Below are 20,776 nucleotides of genomic sequence, written 5' to 3'. Positions count from 1 at the left end.
AAAAATAGCTCCGTCGCTGGGAGACGCTCTTTCAACCAGCATTAGCATCGCTCTTAACATCCCCCATGAAAACTGTCCAGTAAGAAGCTGACAAAACTGATTGAATCGGAGATCTCAGAAAAGGTCAACTCAGCTGTGACTCTACTCTTAGACAACCCGGATTTACGGTCAGATCCGGCCGTTTATGTCAGTGGAAAAATGACAACCACAAAAAACCTTCGACGCACAGTCTCTCACGCTGCCTCGTGTTTGGAAAAATGTGCAGGTAAGCTAAGCAGCCAGTGCATGTCAAAGGGCAGCGCAGCTAGTTCCCTTAGCCCGTCTGATTCAAGAGCAGAGAGTACTGAATCAAAGATCTCTAAGAAGGCAATGGTTGTTGAGGAGGTGAGCAGCGCTCTCACCAAATGGAGCACAGACACAGGAATCACAGAGGACAATAAGGATGAAAATGACATGACGCCTGTAGAGAAAAAAGAAAGTGAAACTGGAGAGATGGCGGAAAGTCGTTCCAGCACCCCAGGTGCTGATGTTGTCAATGCAATACTTGACACTCTGAAGTATTCGAATGCCGAAGATGACACAGAAATAGAGAAGTGCACAGATGCTGAGACAGCTGAAAGTCTCCAGCGTCCCAGCACGTCAGCAGAAATAGCTGCAGCTGACATTGTAAACACAATAATTGATAATCTGCAGTCTTTTGATGGTGAAGATGTCACATCTAGTGAGAAATGTGACTCACGCCAACCTGCTTTTAATGTGCAGTTAATTATCCAAAAGGTGAAAAACTTTTTCGCGTCATGCATCCCATCCAGAAAAAGCAATGACCAAAAGCTGCACAAAGAGCACTTCTGCGCTTTTGCCAAAAAGCAGTTTTACAAAATGATCAGAGAGATAAAACACCTGGTGAAGAAAAACAAAAGGTTCTTCATCTGTCTCCACGAACCGGTCAAGTCTCTTGATGATCAGAGAGCATATTGCATGGACAACTACAGTTCTTTTTGTAGCTATGTAAACACACCAGTGATGGATAGCTGGTTTAAAAGTTCTTCCCCAGTTGATTATAACACCATCAAACCCATTCTTGAACAAATGTTTAATAAATTAAACGGGCCAGAACATTTTAACCTTATCTGGAACCCCCTGGAAAAGATAAAGGAAACTGAGATGTTTTCCAGGGAGTTGACAGATAAAGTGTATGACCATCTCCAGTCAACTGAAAGATATGTACTCCCTGTGATACTATCAGGAAAATGTCTTTCAGACTCTGTGATCTCCAGGTCTGCAGAGCCAACAGATGAGTTACCCTTTTCGCCCGAGTTCCTCTATGTGACTGTAGAAGACTCAGTGCAAAGGTTTTTGCAAAACACTCTTCTGTGGTTGGAGAATGATGCTTTGGATCAAACTGTCCAAAGTGACAAGATTTCTGGTGCCGTGGGAGACATCCAGGATGTGATTTTAAGAGCACTGACTCCAACAGAGCAAAAAGAAAATGACAGACTGTCTAAACCAGAGTCACGTCCAGATTGTCCTCCCAAAAATGAAACAGTCTCCTGCGTGAGTGTACTAGAGCAGGGCCCACCCCCCGAAAACAGCCCTGAGCCTGAACCAATCACTCAAGCTGGTCTTACAGAAGCTCAAAGTCAGCCATCAACCTCTAAAAACTTACAGGAGGAGTCTGAGAAAATTGTCAGAGACTTCAGTAACTGTCTGTTAGATAAGCTCCTGGAGAAATGTAGTTTCGACACAAAAACTCTGAATATAGAAAACTACGAAGTGATCACCAGGCGTCTTACAGATCTGCTTCTAGATAAGGTCAGAATCCCAGGATATCTGAGTGCTCTTAAAAATAACAAACGGCGGATGCTAAAGAAAATGAGTAAGGCCCTTATAAAGGAGCTTGACTCTGCAGATCAGTTTGTACATTCGGCTCTTACACCAGATGATTACACTTTTGATGAACTTTTTCTGGATCTCCTGGACATGACTATTGAGGTTGTACTCAATCCCCCACTGAAGTCTAAAATTACAAGGTTCTTTCGAGCAGTGGGAAAAGCTTTAACGAAGCTGTTTAGGAGCTGCTTTAAGGGCAGCAGCGATGACTAAAAGACCAGCCTGACCCCCCCCCCCCCCACACACACACACTACAATGCTTCATTAAAGATCTCGAAGCAAGCGTTTAATAATTTATTCAAAAACAATGTAATTGGCCAACAGAAGTATATTTCATCTTGCCTCCCTATATTGTCTCTCCATCACCCCCAACCGGTCGCAGCAGATGGCTGCCCCTTATTGAGCCTGGTTCTGCTGGAGATTTCTCCTTATAAAAGGGAGTTTTTTCTCCCCACTGTCGCCTAGTGCTTGCTCAAAGGGCATCTTTTGATTGTTGGATATTTTCCTGCTAATACTGTAGGGTATTCACCTTACATTATAAAGCACCTTGAGGAGACTCTTGTTTTGCTGCGATGCTATATAATCTTAGATTTAACTGAATTTTAAAATCATCCATTATAGCATCAAAGTAAAACAAAATCAAATTTAAAAAAAACCTGACATAAAAAAATAGATTTGCCATCAAATAAAAATCCTAATCTCAAACATATTCTGATTTTTCTTGTGTTTTATTGTGTTGTCAAGTATGAGGATTTTTAGTAGATCAGACACACTCTACTGTATTAGAGAAAAGAGAAGCTGGTAGAACTGGGTTAATTTACTGTCATTGTCTTTGGCAAACGTATTTCAAAGTTAATTACAAAACTCTCACTGCCTATATTCTACTAAATAAAGTTTATCTTATCTTATTCTGTTTTCATTGCGCCATTCTCTCTATACAGTTTTTGAATTTACATACTATAACGTACACGGCAGTTTGTTTCTGTGCTTCTGCATCCTTTTCTTAGGTTTTCCTTTAAGGTATTTGTAATTAATTAAAAAAATATATATTATTTTTTGGCTTTAGTGGATTCCCGCTCAGGTAACTCAGCCATTTTGCACTACCCAGTAAACAAAATGGCTGAACAGTATCTTAAATGTTTGAACATGAGCTAGTCATACCATATCACGTAATATTCATGTGCACTGTAAAAAGCTCACCTTATAGGCGTGTAAAACATGAGGCGAATGAGGTGATTGTTTAAATTACAGCAGTAGATGCCTGCAGCTGAAACGGTTTTCTCATCTGAACGTGAACCTATGCATTGTACTATAGGAAAACGGTGGTGGATCAGTGTGCAAAAAGCCCCCAAAAGAAACACACAGCTTCTTTAGCTCAAACACTGTCTGATCTCTCTCTTAGATACTGTGCTGTTCCATCTAGTTATTGGTTACTGAGAAATGTTCGGTTATTAATTTATTAAGAGAGTGCAGCTGTTCAGATCAGATGGTGAAGCAGGAAAATGCAGAACATGTTACTATAGCTGAATGCGGTGTAAAATACTAGTAATAAATCTAACTCTCATTTATGGATTTTACTACTGTGGGGCTAAATAAAAAATTACACACATAATGAAATCTGCTACAATTACAAAGCTTAAGTTTAAAACAATTATTATTTATTAAGCATTTTTTTGCTCTTTTTTAAAATTCTTTTTGCTAATAATGGCCTCAATTTTATTATGAAGTTCAAAAACCTATTAAACTTTGAAACCATGAAATCCAGGACATTTGATGCTCGTAAATGTACGAGACCCTCTTTATGGCTAGTTTCCCCAAATATCTAATAATCCTTTCTAAAAGATGGCAACCACATACAGGTAAGTGTTTAACTGCCTAAACGGTGCATATATATGCAGTATTTAATAGTGAGAATATCTGTCTCATTTGTAACTGGCTCTGTGACTGGCCCTCAGATGCCAGACGGACAGATAATCCAGTACGAACATGATAGAACCATTGTTCAGGAGCAACAGGTGAGACAGGTTTAAGATCTAAAACATGCTGAAAGGACCTCTGTGTAGGATGGAGTGGGAGCTGTTTGGAGAAATCCAATAAAGTATTCACAATATTGTTCTCAGTGTGTAATCATCTGTACATCCAAATTTAGAAGCTTTTGTATTTTTGAATAGGGCTTTGGAGTTGACGTCACGCCGCAATGCATTGTGGGAGCGCAGCTCCATTTTCAGGGTCTACGAATCAAAACAAACACACTTTGTTGGAACGACGACGACAAGAAACATGCTTAAAAGCAGCTCAAAAGAAAAGACGGTATAGAGACCGATTGCGTCCAGAGGCGAAGCAGCTGTACTTGAAAAAAAATAGAGTGCATCGCAAATCTGGACCCATTTGAAATATGGCAGTGGAGTAAAGACCCAGACGACTTACCGCCACTGTCCTACCCCGATATCTTCACGTATCTTGTTTGTGGAGTAAGCGCTTACACAGCGAACCAGTTTCGTAATTACAAGTCACTGGAGGCGCACATCCAATTTACAAATGGCTGGGTGCAAGATTTGGCTATTTTCAAGCCACCAAACTCTGAGTACGTCGTCAAAGTAAGTCAGCTGGAGTGCATCGAGTGAAATAGCCATTTTTCACCCCCCACCATAATTAATGTTACACATTTATCATTTAACTGCTAAAATATCGTTATCATATTATATGCCCATAATTGTAAAGTACATGCAAGTTAACACATTGATAATCGGGTAAATTATTAACGCCAATTTGTGTCCTTCCTGTCTCATTTCATTTATTGTCTTTACATCAACCAATCAAGTCACTCCATTCTATGTTTGATCGCAATTTCTATAACTTCCGAGACCACCAACGATGATATTATTCAGCTATAAAGTGTGATGTGAACATATTTAGAACTTACCGGAATGAAAATGTCTGGAGCACCAACAGATATTTGGAGATGGAAGAGAACTGCACGTCAGCTCGTCTCACAGCTGCTATCCAGGCTAGACGCCTTCGTTTGGTAACATCAATACACGAGCTGCCTGATGTTGCTTCCAGGTTGGGAAAGAATGAAAAGATAAACCATTTTCAACCTTATTCTCTTGCCGGTCGTGTGATCGAACATTGCAGCCGACCACACAGCAAATACGAACCATGGCTGTTGTGTGTGACTTCGCTCCCTTTTCACTTGCGCTAGACCCCCAAAATGGCGGATCGGGCCAAAATCCTTTCCACGCCCACCCCCCGTGACATCACGCTCCAAAGCCCTATTGAAGTGATGGGAACCAGTATCTAACTGGTTACATTGAGCAACTTCACAACTAGTGCAACTGAATCATACACAATCATATACATGGAATTGTCTATAAAGTTAAGTCAAACTTTATAGACAATTTTCTATAAAGTTTAAAGACAATTTTCACGCCTCAGAAGCTTTGCAATTTTGAGACTGCTGCATCCCTCTGCAAGATATCTCACTATTTTTGACTTTTCTGAGCCTGTCAAGTCCTTCTTTTGACCCATTTTGCCAAAGGAAAGGACGTTGCCTAATAATTATGCACACCTGATATAGGGTGTTGATGTCATTAGACCACACCCCTTCTCATTACAGAGATGCACATCACCTAATATGCTTAATTAGTAGTAGGCTTTCGAGCCCATACAGCTTGGAGTAAGACAACATGCATGAAGAGGATGATGTGGACAAAATACTCATTTGACTAATAATTCTGCACTCCCTGTATGTTGTATAACAATGCTAACTTATCACATTGGACATATTGAAAACACCTCCTGTAGCTTAATGCTGGCCCCATCCTTGAACTGAAATCATATGTTTACACATTGATTTAAATTTCTGGATATTTGGACATTGTTCGTCCTTAGCTGCTAATCCACTCCACAATTTAACCCCGCACACAGGCACACAAACTTTTCCTAGTAGTTCTCATCACATGCATCTCTCTAGTTGAAAAGCATTATCTGTGCTGTATTGTAATTAAACAAGTCATGAAGTTTTAGTCATTTTGACTGTAAAAATTAGAAATTTGTATGATGAAGGAAAGCGGGGAGGATCATCAAGGACTCCAGTCACCCCAGCCATAAACTGTTCAGACTACTTCCATCAGGAAGGAGGTTCTGCAGCATCCGGTCCCGTACCAGCAGACTGAGAGACAGCTTTTTCCACCAGGCCATCAGACTGCTGAACACGTCATAGACACCTCACCTTCACTACTGGAACTTCAACACTATGCACTCCATACTGTATATAAATGCCACTTGTTTTGCACAATATCCAACTACCAACCTCTGTATATTTCATATATTAATTTTATTTTTACGCTATTTAATTTGTAAAATATGTATACACACACACACACACACACACACATATACACACGTAGACATACATATTTAGTATACACATTCAGTAATATGCATACACTCTTATATTGTACATATATTTATTCATATAATTCTCAGATTTAGCCATTCTTATATTTGCTTGTTCTTATGTTATTGTACTTTGCACACCTCTGTTGCTTGTGAAGCTCGCACACAAGAATTTCACTCACAAAAAAAAAAAAAAAAAAGATGGCGCCGGTGAGGTCGGCTGCCGTCACGACTGCTCCAACCACTTTTTCTTTGTCTTTGTTTTTTAAGTTAGTTTTCAGCGTTTCTAAATCGGCAAAATCATCACCATTGGGTACATTAGGTATGACAGTGACACTCTTGTTTCTATTGGTATACAATGTACTCACAATTCGAAGTTTTTAACTCCGGTTCCGAGCTGGCCGAGTGAGATCTCGAGGGAGAACAAAGGGAAGCAGCGGCGGCCTAGAGGGAAGCGAGCCGGCGTCAGGAACAGGCTGAGAGCTCGTGCACACCGCACACCTCTGCCTAGCATCCTGCTCGCCAACGTCCAGTCACTGGAGAACAAGCTTGACGACCTCAGGGCCAGGATAAAGTTCCAGAGAGACATTCGGGACTGCAATCTCCTCTGCTTCACCGAGACATGGCTGAACCCAGCGGTGCCGGACCACGCCATCCAGCCGGCCGACTTCTTCTCGGTTCACCGCATGGACAGGACACGGGACTCGGGGAAGTCAAGGGGAGGCGGCGTGTGTTTAATGGTGAACAACAACTGGTGCAACAGTGCGAACGTTGTTCCTCTCACACGCTCCTGCACACCAAATCTGGAACTACTGTCCATCATGTGTCGTCCTTTTTATCTACCTCGGGAATTTACATCGGCCATTGTAAGTGCCGTTTATATTCCACCACAAGCGGACACGGTCACCGCCTTATGCGAGCTGCATGAGGCACTCACACAGCACCAGACACAACACCGGGACGCTGCGCTTATTGTGACGGGGGACTTTAATAGCGCCAACCTCAAACGCGCAGCGCCGAACTTTTATCAACACATCACCTGCCCCACCAGGGGTGAAAGGACACTGGACCACTGCTACACTACGGTCAAGGACGGCTACAAGGCACAATCCCGCCCCCCGTTTGGCAAATCTGATCACGCCGCCATCTTCCTCATGCCAAAATACAAACAAAGGCTGAAACAGGAAGTTCCGGTTCAGAGGAAGGTCGCGCGCTGGACGGATCAATCGGTGGCCGCGTTACAGGACGCACTCGATGACGCAGACTGGGGCATGTTCAGAAACAGCTCCGACGATGACGTCAACGTGTTTACGGAAGCGGTTGTGGGATTCATCGGGAAACTAGCGGATGATACCGTGGAGACAAAGACTATCACAACGTTTCCCAACCAGAAGCCGTGGGTGGATAAAACCATCCGCAACGCTCTGAGATCCCGCACCGCTGCCTACAACACGGGACTCACAACGGGGGACATGGACCCGTACAAAGCCGCGTCATATAACGTGCGGAGGGCGGTGAAAGAGGCGAAGCAGCGCTACGGGAGGAAACTAGAGTCACAACTCCAACAGAGTGACTCTAGGAGCCTGTGGCAGGGACTAAGGACAATAATGGACTATAAAGCACCAACAACCGGTATGACGAACGCGGCCGTGACTCTGGCAGACGAGCTGAACACTTTCTATGCTCGCTTCGAGGCTGCAGCTAAGGTTTCCAACAATGCTAGTGTTAGCGGCGGTAACGGCTGCAGACAGGAAGATACTGCCAGCACCGGAAACGTGCTCGTCATCTCCGAGCATGAAGTAAGGAGAGCCTTCAAAAGAGTGAACACCAGGAAAGCAGCAGGACCAGACGGCATCCCAGGTCGTATCCTAACGGTGTGTTCACACCGAACGCGATGGACGCGAATAGAGCGTCAGGTTTACATGTAAAGTCAATGGAAAGGCGCGATGACGCGCGATTGCGGGTCCCGCGAAAATTCGGAAGCAGATTTGCGTCGCGAAAACGCCAAAACGCGTGAAACGCGCGTCAGTGTAGCGCGTCTGGCGCGTTTGACGCGCGAATAAAACCACGCGCGTGAGTTTTTGTGTTGCACTTTGTGCATACGCGCGTTTCGCGTCTACCGCTCGAGTTGGAAAAATCTGAACTCCAGCGTCAAATCGCGCCGCGACAACCAATCAGGAGCCTGGTGACGTGGCTGTTACCTAGGTCAAGGGGGCAGATCCAGCCAAAGCCTTTCATACTTCAATGGAGGGGAAGGCTAATCAATGCGGTAGCAAACAACTCGGAGCTGTACAACACCAGCTGCTTTCAGTACCGAGACAGGAATAAAAAGGACCGAGCTTGGAGGAAGATATGTGAAGAGATCGGGCAACCTGGTAAGTTCATTCATTTCTCTTTTGAAAGTTTTCACTGACCCGGGGAAGCCGCACAAAAGCTAGCAAGCCACCGCTATTTTCCCACTGACGTACAAATACCGTTCTGCTTTTATGCATGTTATCATTTAGGAATATATTTTATTGTTTATTAATAAACAGCACACAGTGGTCCCGCTGTTCATCCGTCACTGCTTTGCTTTTTCGCTGATTTTTTATTGCACAGTACAGCATTGCATTCTGCAGCCTGATTGACAAATCTCCTGCGCTTGCCAAATTTATCACGTTTGGTTTTGATAACCATCGCGTCCAATAGAAAAAACAGCACAAAAACACCCATAACTATGAGCCTCATTCGGAAATAGACACCTGCACCGCGAGGGAAAAAGGCGCACGAAAGTGGCGGGCAGATGAAGACAAAATGCGGCATAATAATACTTTTAAGTTTTGCAATCTACAAAGGTTTGCACTTTGAGAATCAATTGTGAGAACTGTGACCAGGGGCTAGTTATTCTGAGAACCCCTGCAATAAATGAGGGACCACTGTCTACTCTACGATTATTATATCGAACCTGTTAACATTTAATACTGTATTGATAGAACCAACTGATTCTGCAGCAGAGCATCCCCAGTCCCTGAGCTCCTGCTGCTGCACCCACAGATATGTACAGCAAGCACTGATACCTTTTTAGTCGGTGGGATTCCCTTGTGATCACCTTTACTAAATATCTACAACCAATCTGATTATATCCTGTTATTGTTTTTTTTTTTTTTCAATGTTGAAATTAAAATCTAGTAGCAGCCTTCTCATTTCTTTGTGTTTTGTGCTGTTTTACAGGCCCACAGAGGAGGACGGCTCCGAGGCAGATGAGGGACGGGTCCCAGGACGGTCCATCGGCGGTGGAGCTGGCCATCCTGGTGTCCCTGAAGAGGCCACACCAGTCTCCAATGGAGCATTTCCTCCTCAGCCTTGTTCCTGCTCTGGAGAGCAGCTGGTCCTTTTTATTCCTGTCTCTCTGTAAATTCTTATATTTTATATATTTATGTTTAATGTTTTTCTGTTTGAGACTTTTAATATTATTTCAAATAAATGTTTATAATGACTAATGTCTCAGTTCTACTACACAGCAAATGTTGGCACACAACTTGACACATGTAGAATTTATTTCATATTATACTAATGACAAAATATACTGATACAGTGGGATGCAGAAGTTTGGGCAACCTTGTTAATAGACATTATTTTCCTGTATAAATTGTTGGTTGTTACAATAAAAAATGTCAGTTAAATATCATACAGGAGACACACACAGTGATATTTGAGAAGTGAAAAGAAGTTTACTGGATTTACAGAAAGTGTGCAATAATTGTTTAAACAAAATCAAGCAGGTGCATCAATTTGGGCACCACAAAAAAGAAATGAAATGAATATTTAGTGTATATCAATGTGTGTGTCTCCTATATGATATATGGGGTGCCTTTGTCTGGACGTGCTTCCCATCCAGAGCTGCACAGCACAGAGGAAAGTTCCAGCGCTCCTGGAATCCCTCTGTGATGGACCGCCAGTCTCCAGGTGAAGGCACAGCCATGAAGTCGTCCACTAGACAGTCCCAGATGGACGTCGCTGCCTGGGGGGTGATCTGGCTCACCGTGGACACACCGACTCTGAAACTGAACGCGATGGTCCTGAAGGAGTCCCCGGTGACAAGGAACCTGGACAAAATTGTTCAAAATCAGTATTATGTGTACTGCAGTTACAAAATACATTATTCAAATTCCAAAATACTTTTGTGATGTCAGATTTAAATCACAAAACATGAATCTTACATAAAACCTTTTGTAATTATAAGGATAATTACAAAATGTATATTAGATAATATCTAAAACAGTTGTGTTTTGTTTTAACTTTAACATATCATAATTTGATTGGTAGCAACTTTCACAACTACAGTGAGCCAATCACTCATAATTCCTAAACATGTCAATCAGGTAGGAATGAAGTGAGACATTAATAGAAATAAAGAGTTGTGTGTTGACATGTAGCCCTTTCCTTGCTTAAATCATTAATATTTTTGAAAAATTAATCTGTGATAAGACAGCTTATCAAGATAGAACCATGTAACTAGAGATGAACCAAACTGTTCAGTTTTATCTAACTCTGTTTTAATAAAGGCTGTGACCCCTGCTATAGAGTCTGACAGCTGCAGGGATTATATACAAATATTCAACTATCCCAGAATTAAACCAGGTCTAAATAAAAAGGAGTGAGTATCACTACAAAGGTTAACTCAGTGGTGCTAATGCTACAGTTTGATATCAGCAAACACCGAGCGCATACATTGATGTGACACCACAGCCATGCTATCATGCAAACACTGATAACAGCATAAATCGAATTAAATCGGGACTTGATGAAACCTTCTGAGTATCACTAGAAATATTATAAAGAGTCGTCTCTGTACCACAGTTTGCTTTCAGTAAACACCGACAGCATTCACTGTTAGCATAGCACATCCATGTTAGCAGTGTATAACTGGATGGATTAGCATATTAGCACAGATATCAATAAAGGACTACCGTATTAAATAGTTTTACTAACCTCAGGCAGACGGACAGGCGCTCTGCAGGTGGGATTGAGCGTCTGTAGTTGGTGTCTAGGCGGGCGATGCTGGGACCGACGCGGGACAGCAGGTCCTCAAACTGGCCGAGTGAATGACGGTGATATCGCTGGAATCGGCCGTCATCCAGGCGCAGCTCCTGGAGCAAGTGGTGAAACTCACCAAACTGCTCACACCTCTGGAGGACCTGATGGACCCAGGTACGGCGAGGACGTCTTTTACGCTGCTGCTCTGCTCTCCACAGTACATAGAGAAGGGAGACTCTCTCTTCAAGCGCTAGCTCGATAGCTGCCATCTTGCAAAGATACCGGTCTGGCACAACTCCCTCCCACATTCCTCCCACATTACCGGTTCACGCGCGTCAAAATATCATATTTTGACGCGCGATGGATTTTTCTTGGACACGCGTTGAGACGCGAATGTACACGCGTCAAATTAGGGGCGTTTGGGGCGTTTTATTCGCGTCCATCGCGTTCGGTGTGAACACACCGTTAGAGACTGCGCATACCAGCTAGCTCCTGTGTTCACTGAGATATTCAACATCTCTTTATCTCAGTCGGTGATCCCCACATGCTTCAAAGAGTCCATCATTGTTCCTGTCCCGAAGAAACCCCACCCTGCTTCTCTCAATGACTATCGCCCTGTAGCCCTCACCTCAGTAGTGATGAAGTGCTTTGAACGCCTGGTCAGAGACTTCATCATTTCTTCACTACCAGACACACTGGACCCACTACAGTTCGCTTACCGTCCAAATCGTTCCACAGACGATGCCATCTCTCATCTCCTCCACACATCACTCACTCACTTGGACACTAGAAGGGGGAATTATGTTAAAATGCTCTTCATAGACTACAGCTCTGCATTTAACACCATAATTCCCTCCACACTCACCACCAAGCTGGAGCATCTGGGACTCAGCTCATCTATGTGTCTGTGGATCTCCAACTTCCTAACTGGCAGACCACAGGCAGTAAGGATGGGCGGACATGTCTCAGCCTCCACCACTCTCAGCACTGGAGCCCCCCAGGGGTGTGTTCTGAGCCCCCTGCTGTACTCTTTGTACACATATGACTGTGTGGCCACTACCAGCTCCACCACCATCATCAAGTTTGCTGACGACACCGTCGTGGTGGGCCTGATCTCTGATAACAACGAGACGGCCTACCTGAAGGAGATTAGGAATCTGGAGAACTGGTGCCAGAGGAACAACCTCCTTCTAAACGTCAGTAAGACAAAGGAGCTGATAGTGGACTTCAGCACTAAGCAGGAGAGGAACTACCAGACCCCCGTCATCAACGAGTGCCCAGTGGAGAGAGTGGACAGCTTCAAATACCTCGGAGTTCACATCACGCAGGACCTGTCATGGTCCTGTCACATCAACACCGTGGTGAAAAAGGCCCGACAGCGTCTCTACCACCTCAGATGCTTGAGAGACTTCCAACTGCCCTCCAAGGTGCTCAGGAACTTTTACTCGTGCACCATAGAGAGCATCCTGGCGGGAAACATCTTAACCTGGTTCGGGAACAGCACCATGCAGGACAGACGAGCTCTACAGAGGGTTGTGCGGTCAGCTGAGCGCACCATCCGCTCCGAGCTCCCTGACCTGCACTCAATCTACAGCAGGCGGTGCTGGACCAAGGCCAGGAAGATCGTGAAGGACCTCAGCCATCCCAACAACAGACTGTTCTCTCTGCTGAGGTCAGGAAAGCGATTCCGCTCCCTGAAGACCAACACAGAGAGACTGAGGAGGAGCTTCTTCCCGCAGGCGATACGGTCTCTCAATCACACCACCACACAGTACTGACCCACACATATGGTTCTTACACACACACTGGACATTCTGGACATTGTTTTTGCACAACACTGGTCACTATATTCTTCATTTCCGGTTAATACTTGTACAGCTGCTGTTATTGTGTATATATTTATTTATATTTAGATTTCTTCATACATTCTTATATAGTTCTATATTGTGTATTGTGTATTTTGTTGTACAGTTATTTTATTTTCAACTTTAATTTATATATTTTATCTTATTCTTTCCCAGTTAAATTTACCCTTCATTCTAATTTGTGTTGTACAGTTATTTCATTTTAAACCTTAATTTATATTTTATTCCTTCCTAGTTAAATTTACCCTTTTTAATTTTTCATATTTATTTCCTATCTTATTCATAGCCTTTTCCTTTTTCGTTTTCTTTAGGTCACGAGCAGTTGTCCAAGCATTTCACTACATATCGTACTGTGTATGACTGTGTACGTGACAAATAAAATTTGAATTTGATTTGAATGTACTGTACCAGTGTACCTGCACATGTGATGTGACAATAAAAGTGATTTGATTTGAAGATACTCATGTTTGTGTATTATGCAAATTGTCCTTTTCTGTAATTTCTGAAAAGAGAATTTAGTGTATTTTTTAATTATTTCCCTATACCTCTATACAATAAGTTAAACGTGAACAAAAGGGCTCTTTCAGCAGCTCCCATTCAATTAGTTTCACACTCACACCATTACTGAATTAAGAAGCCAAAATGAAAGCAGTCTGTATGCAGAGAAGCAGCTTGTTTAGCTTGAAGCATTTTCCTCCTTACAACTGCAGGAGGAATTTCTATAGAAAGAAATGTTGGGAAAAATATTTTTTTCCTGCTATTTAATTGTTTAAAGGATAGTTAATTACTTTGTTGTAATATAAATGGGCATTGGAGAAGTCTTCATCAATAGGAAAAGCAGTAAAACTGAAATACATTTAAGAGGTTAAAATATATAAATGTCTTCCCATTTTCCAAGCTATACAGTGGGGAATCTTTGGCGGCCCTTACGTTTGACACCTCTGCTCTACTACATGTAATGTGAAGACTTAATTACAAATTATAAGCAATTAAATTGGCTCTTTTTTTTGGAGGGACAGCGAAAGTCTGATCTACTGGCTCTAGGAACCAGGAAGATTTAGTGACATTTTTTATTTTATTTTTAACTGTCGAACATTAGTTGGCTTAAACCTTTGAGTATGTCACGTGCCCAGAAAAATCTGAACTTACAGAACACAGTTAAGTATTGTGCAGCCGCCTATTTATATCTCTTCCTACCTTGGACTAAGAATAGGTTAGGGGGACAATGTGTCGACGGCTCCAAACATGAGATGGGACCTCACAAACCTTCCTTTAAATAGCCCTGTCCCACACAACAGGGACGCTATTACAGGCATTCAATGACACAGTAACCTGCATTACCAGCCTCTAATGCAATGCGGTGGCGCTCCACAGATCTTCCCCCTGATCTTAGCTGGCTGTTGAGGGATAAAGCTGAGCGCTATTCGGTCATGTGATTCCTGTTTTTTCCCTCCTCCTCCTAAGTTGAAAGGCAGGAGCAGAGCGGTGGGGGCCCAGCTTGCCTTCCTACTTGCAGTGGATGCATCGCTTTCTTCTCCCCCTCTTGTCCTTCCAACATTACTGTTTCTCGCTCGGTGGTGATATTTTCAATCCAACATTTCCTTCGCCATGGCGGGGGCTATTATTGAGAATATGAGCACCAAAAAGTTGGTGATAGTGGGAGTTATTCTGCTTTTGTTCCAGGCGTTTGCCTTCATGGTCGGCGGTTTAATTGGTAAGTTGTTTTTTTTTCCCGTTTTCCTTGCCTCAATTTTATCTGTACTTTTATTACGTGCTTTTTCAAGCTAACGTCTGTGTTTGTACGCGCGTGCTCGCGGGTATTTAAAGGTTAACGTGTATAAAAGGCTAAAACGGAAAACTTTTAAGTTGAGTTCGTCGCTATTTACCTTGATAGGAGCGGTAATAAACGCTCCCGGTGAAACAAAAGACGAAGGGCGCTAACTTTTAGCCGTATTTTTTACCTTTCGAGACGAAATGGCACCTCCGCTCTAAATCACTGCTTTTGTTTCAAGGTGTTCGCTGCCTGCGTGCCCACAACCAGTTGGCTTCGTTTCTGTGCTTAAAAATAACGCAGAACATCACACTTTTAATGGGCTGTTTCAACACAGAAAAGCTCTGGGATACCTTTTTTTTTTTTCTTTTCCTTCCCTCGACTACTTTGATCCCAACTCGAATGTTCTCCTCTCCCTCTTCTCCCCCCTCCTCCCCGTATATAATATCCGCTGTGTGGGGGCCCCCAGGCAGCATCTCTACCTTCCTTTCATTCCTTCCTTCGCCCTGCGTTTGTCTCCCCCTTTTTTCCTCCCCAAATCCCCACGGCCTCGCAGGCAGAGCATTAATGTTTCTCCCGTCTTCCACGAGTTTCATTTGCATCGAGGCAGACATGCACAGACCTGCACAGAAACACACATACACGCGCAGCTGTCAACGTTGCATTTTTTTGCCTTCAGGTCTGTATTGGAGTTGCTGTCAAGTTTCTTCAAATCCACCCACTCAAATACGCGCGCACAAGCCCCACCAGCAGTGCAACAGCACGGTCGATAGAAGTTGGGTCCATGTGAAAGATGCCTGTGTTGCTTTTAGAGTCTGGAAACCAGCCAGTCCCCCTCTCCCTCTCTCTACATGGCTGATAAATTAGCCTGTTTGGTTCATTCCTGGCTGAGATGGTTTTAATGAAGCCAGATTCCTTTGTGTTTGCTCGGTGGCCGGGGGCGGCGAGGGTAATTGAGTAGAAAGGGGGTTTTCTCCCCTTGTTTCCCGACAAACCCGGGAACACGGCATGGGGTCAGCGGGCTGAGGGGATGGCCATTATTCTGGACACACTGGGATAGAGACTGGAGGAGCTGGTGTGCCTCTGGACTCACGGGGTCACTTGATAATTGAACTCCGAGGGGATCCAGATAACTGGGTTTAATTCACTCCAGTGGGTCGTCCTTGTTGCTCTGTGTGCATTTTAATGTTTAATTTCAAACAGCCTTTAGCACAGATAAAGATCCTCGTGGTGGAGTTTTATGACTGTGCGAGAGCCTATAGGTGTGTAAACCGTGGCATCCGCCCTTTAGCTTTTGATTTGGAGTGAGCAGATATGTTTAGATGTTCAGATAAGTAACAGGATCTTTCTGGACAGGTGCACACGGTTTTCTTCCCTCTGTGGCTACTGCACCTTTGGACACGATAAAAGGTTGAAAAATACATCGGTCTAACAGCGTTACCACTTATGAGTTGGTGCTTTCTAACAGTAGAGATGGAGAAGAGAGCTTTGCATCGTCTTTGAAACACCACTAATCTCTTTTACAACCTGGATGTGAAAACTCAAAGCTCTGAATGCTCATCCTCACGAGTCAGTACTTCCTACAAGTACCCTAGACGGTGATTACAGCTTATGTCACCATACTAGGAATTTTACTAAGAGCTTAATAACTTCCCAGTAGTTCTTTCAGATTTGCTCAGCATTTTGCATATTTATCTTAGAGTGTGAGATTTTGTTTGCGTACCTTTTGATTGAAGCCATTTCAAAGTTTTATCTGCATGATTTGAGTCCACATCCTGCTTGTTATAAGCCAGTATTCAAATCAAAACATTTTTGAGGCATAAATGTGTTTTTATGTCCTTTGTCCTAGTTTTGACTTTCATAACTCCCAGGTACCCATTTGTTCTTTTATTCAGTCTGTCGGTGGGAAGTGTATAAAGAATAAAAAAAAAAAAAAAAAATTAAATCTGCTTACTTCACTGCTTGTTTCAGTTCAAGTTTAGTGTCTGACTTATGGCTCTGATTTTAAGTTTGCATCACTGCAGTGTAGTGCAGACCTCCTGGCTTAGGTTTTCAGAGTTTTTATTGTATGAATGAAATTATTTGAAAAGTTGAGGCCATATTGTATTAATGAAGAACAACATCCACTTTCAGAACTACTTTCTGTTCTGATGGCATCTTAATATGGTTTGTGAAAGGCATACTGGTAATCTTACTGGGTCAGACCGCATAACATTTACTTATCACAGTAAACAACAGCACAAGGGTGTTTATACTTGTTTTATGTCCGCTTTTCTGATGCATCTCTGTGAGTTGCTCAGAAAAAAGACAGTTTTAGAGAATTCCCCAAAGACAAAGGTCATGTATGTTGAGTTTTTACTAATTCACGTTACTTTTAATACCCTTTTTCATATCAACCTAAGTCAGTACACATGAGACCAAATTGTTTAAAAAAACAAAACAAAACACACAACAACAACAAGGTTGGGGGAGCATGAACAAAACTGGAGCATTTCTGTCCAGAAACTAATATCACTAGATTAAGTGTGTATGTGACCCTATTGTGAGACTGCTGGTCTTAATGGGACTGCTTCTAACAAATCGTTAACAGGAAGTTGTGTAGTTTGATGCATTCAGTTGATTCTAGTATGTGAAATGCGTGCTCCGTGACCAAGCATCAAGATGCATCTATTAGCGTCACCATATAAAGGGAGAGAGTTAACACTTGTAAACATTTAACGCAAGAGTGGTAACTTCGGTAACTACTTGACTTCACAGATAGGCTGATTAGATTCCAACAGCAAACGACTTTCAGTACTCTTCTGTTGGTTTATACGCTGCAGGTGAATGATTTCCTACAAAGTGGTCATTTACAGCTGTTTGGATGCATTTTTTAAATCAATTTACTAAAGAGTGTATAGAATGATTTATTAAAATGCTGCCAAATTATAATCATCAGAAAAGTTTGACCTCACATGTCACTACTGCTGTGGCAAGTACTGTGTATTTACATTGGCTCTTTGTGCTACTTCTGTGTGTATGTCTGCGCTATGAGGAGTATAAATACAAAAGTGACCTTTGTCTGAGCCGGTAATGTATAAGGGCTTGCAGGTAAATGCTAAACCACTATAAATCTAACAGATTCACTTATTTGCTGATTGTCCCGCATCATTTCCTGAATTAATGTTGGGGTTTTTGGGGGCTTTTTGTTTTGTGTGTCTACAGCTTCACTCAGACCTTTCAGGTGTCGTTCACATCAGGCCTCTAGGTTCTACAACAGGGTGCCAGAGTTTCTTTGCTGTCATGATAATGGCCGTTTTTGTTCTCTTACAATAGTTCCTGTGAGTAGAGACTGCAAACAGCAGTCTTGTCGAGCTCATGAATCTCAATGCGTAAACACTGTAATTGGTGCCTGAGAGCTTTCGGGAATTTTCCCTCCCTCTCACTTCACAGACAGAGCCATTTCCTAAACAGTGTAAAAAAAGTAATTACCAAAGTGTTTGTACTGATTTGGCTGAAAGTCAAACTGGCAACTGTTCCTAAGATCTTAACATTGTCCTTGAACAGTTTAATCTGCAGCACTGAAGACTGATGTATTATATTTGGGCTAAAATAATTTCATGCGATTTGTTAGTTTGAGGGCAAATCTGGCATGGTAGGACCATTTAAAAACAAAACTCCTGCAGTATTTCAGTTTGACACTTAGTCTAACCTCTACCACTTTGTCTTTCCAGCTCCCAGCCCCACCACAGCAGTCCACTACTTGGCCACAAAATGCGTGGATAAACCGAACAAACCGCAGCAAACAAAATGGTTCATGCCTTGGGGCCGAAAGGAGTGTGATAAGATCCGGTCGTTTGATGAAGCCATGGCCAAGAGGATCGAGGCTAACAACATTGTGTTTGCTGTCCACATTCCTCTTCCCAACAAGGAGATGAGCCCGTGGTTCCAGTTCATGCTGGTCATTCTGCAGTTTGACATCGCTTTCAAGATGTACAACCAGATAGGTGAGAACTAAAGGTGTCTTATGGGTTTTAAAGGAAAATAAGGGATGGGGCAACATAGCCCATGTTTTGTCTCAAGGAAATGGCTTTTTTTTTTTTTTGCATGCCACAAACTTTGTCAATATTTTGTCTCTGTGGTATTTCTTGCTTTCACAATCTGAAGAGAAACTATTTACAGAGGCTCTGGACAAAGCTAACCTCTGAAATATTCACAACTATTGTAATCTCAAGTCACCAGCGTTGTAAAAGTCAGCTACAGCTAATCTTTTTCAGTACAATTCTTCTTGTTTTCCTCCCTCTTTCACCTTCCCTGAACACTCAGAATTCCTCAGAACGTCTACCTTAAATGTATGGCACAGAAAGGCAGCAAACAGGCAGCAAACAAAGATGAATGTCTTGCTGTTTCGTCTCAAAAGCCTCGCAGATCTCAGGGTCTTTGTCAGTCACTGTTGAGGCAGGTATTGGTGTTGGTTGCTTTAGGCCAATTACATTTCCTTGTTTTCCATACATCTTGGATATTTCATTATCCCAATTCAAACTCTCTTTTTTAAACATAAGCTTAGATTGATAGGGATATTGCCCATGTGTAAGCTGTTTGAGATGTAATTGTAATGGGTTAGGGAGGAAAAAAAGGTTGAAATTTGTCATTGGTTTTGTTTATGCAGCTGATCCAGGCTGCCTTTTGATGTCTTCAGTCTCCCACTGGAAACATTTTTTGCATCTTCTCCTAATTTAAAACAACATTGTTGTGAAGTGTACTAGTTCACAGCTCGATCTGCAGCATTCTAATAATGCGTCGAAGTACTTCAGAGGAGGGGGAGAAGGGAAATAACTAGCACCTCAGAGAAGACAGGGTTTGGTGTCATGGCAGGGTGCTTAGAATCCTCAAAGAAGGGATTAGAGAGGATGATGAGAAAGTCTAATGAGAGTCTGGATCACCAGCAGAGTCTGGGGAAGTCGATTTGAATCTCAATGAAAAATTTTCTTCAAATGGATTGCAATGCATAGCAAAGTATTTGAATGTCAGGTTGAGTACGATGGGAACGTTTGATGTAAAGAGGCTTATCTAGACTGACACATGCTTGTCAGCCTTAATACAATCCATTGTAGGCCAGCACACTCAAAGGTGATGAGAAGTATTTGTAGCAACAAAGAGGGCAAAATACCTCAGAATCTTTGCCTTTCTGGTCTGGCTTGTCTAAACAGTCATGGTACAGTGGCGTCCTACTCATTAGCATCCCTTACTTGCTCACATTCTTGGCCTCGGTTGTGTCAGGGGGCTGTGGGTTGTTTACTGCCTGGCTGTCTGACAGATGAGTCAGTGATTCAGCCTGGACCACAGACAAGCCTTTTTGCCAGATGTCATCGACTCATTTTGATCTTTCTAAGCTATGCGAGGTGCTGTGAGAACAAATGGATGCAGAAGAAGCAGAGTGCCACATTTAGTAGAAATCGAGTAGTGCTGGAAAAAGCAGGAATCTCACCTTGAAATGTAAAATAGTTGACAATTTTAAACCCTATAATTTACATCCCTTTTCTAGTGTACAACATTATTGCCTGTTCCGTTTTTATCCTGAGGAGGTAAGCTTGAAACTGAAAAAAAATAAGAGGCGGGTAACGAACAGACTGCCTAAATTGGCATAAGCATTGCGTAATGTGAGGCATTTTTGTGTCTCACATTACAGAAAGCTCTTTAATCTTATAAAAGAGGAACAATCAGGTAGTCAAATCACCGTTTTATGTTGTCTGACGCAACTTCTAATATTAGGCCATGTCTACATTTTTATTCAATAAACCTTACTGCATAAAACAATTCATTGATTCTGATTTCATAAAATGCCAGTGAGCTCCCA

General features: G+C 42.6%; 3 protein-coding genes and 1 long non-coding RNA gene across 5 annotated transcripts in view; 2 read left to right on the top strand and 2 right to left on the bottom strand.

The window, feature by feature from the left end:
• The window catches only part of LOC146687983 (uncharacterized), a 32,088-nt gene extending 16,625 nt beyond the window's left edge, over positions 1 to 15,463 (bottom strand). Inside the window, exon 1 of the long non-coding RNA XR_014916493.1 lies at positions 15,131 to 15,463. This is a non-coding gene — a long non-coding RNA (uncharacterized LOC146687983). The remainder of the gene's footprint in view (positions 1 to 15,130) is intronic.
• LOC146687985 (uncharacterized) lies at positions 6,975 to 10,061 on the top strand. 2 transcript variants are annotated; one of them, XM_085439705.1, is made up of 2 exons: positions 6,975 to 8,663; positions 9,499 to 10,061. In XM_085439705.1, the coding sequence occupies exon 1, from the start codon at positions 6,975 to 6,977 to the stop codon at positions 8,214 to 8,216; it is 1,242 nt and encodes a 413-aa protein (XP_085295831.1). In that variant the 3' UTR covers positions 8,217 to 8,663; positions 9,499 to 10,061. The 2 variants fall into 2 exon arrangements, with proteins under 2 accessions (XP_085295831.1, XP_085295830.1); XM_085439704.1 differs by having other exon boundaries at positions 9,261 to 10,061.
• Positions 9,807 to 11,638, bottom strand: LOC146687984 (uncharacterized). The gene is made up of 2 exons (XM_085439706.1): positions 11,260 to 11,638; positions 9,807 to 10,373 (listed from the first exon to the last, which is right to left on the bottom strand). The coding sequence occupies exons 1-2, from the start codon at positions 11,610 to 11,612 to the stop codon at positions 10,103 to 10,105; spliced, it is 624 nt and encodes a 207-aa protein (XP_085295832.1). The 5' UTR covers positions 11,613 to 11,638; the 3' UTR covers positions 9,807 to 10,102.
• Positions 14,339 to 20,776, top strand: part of wls (Wnt ligand secretion mediator) — a 32,583-nt gene continuing 26,145 nt past the window's right edge. The window contains exons 1-2 of the mRNA XM_085439703.1: positions 14,339 to 14,883; positions 18,654 to 18,926. Of these exons, the coding sequence (XP_085295829.1) occupies positions 14,778 to 14,883; positions 18,654 to 18,926 (379 nt within the window). The 5' untranslated portion in view covers positions 14,339 to 14,777. The remainder of the gene's footprint in view (positions 14,884 to 18,653; positions 18,927 to 20,776) is intronic.

This window comes from Copadichromis virginalis, linkage group LG18 (genome assembly GCF_057382275.1).
Source record: "Copadichromis virginalis isolate Kocher_CV1m ecotype Utaka linkage group LG18, C_Virginalis_male_GT1.1, whole genome shotgun sequence".
Lineage (NCBI taxonomy): Eukaryota > Metazoa > Chordata > Actinopteri > Cichliformes > Cichlidae > Copadichromis > Copadichromis virginalis.
Note: the sequence above shows the minus strand (reverse complement) of the source record. Positions and strands in the feature narration are given on the sequence as shown.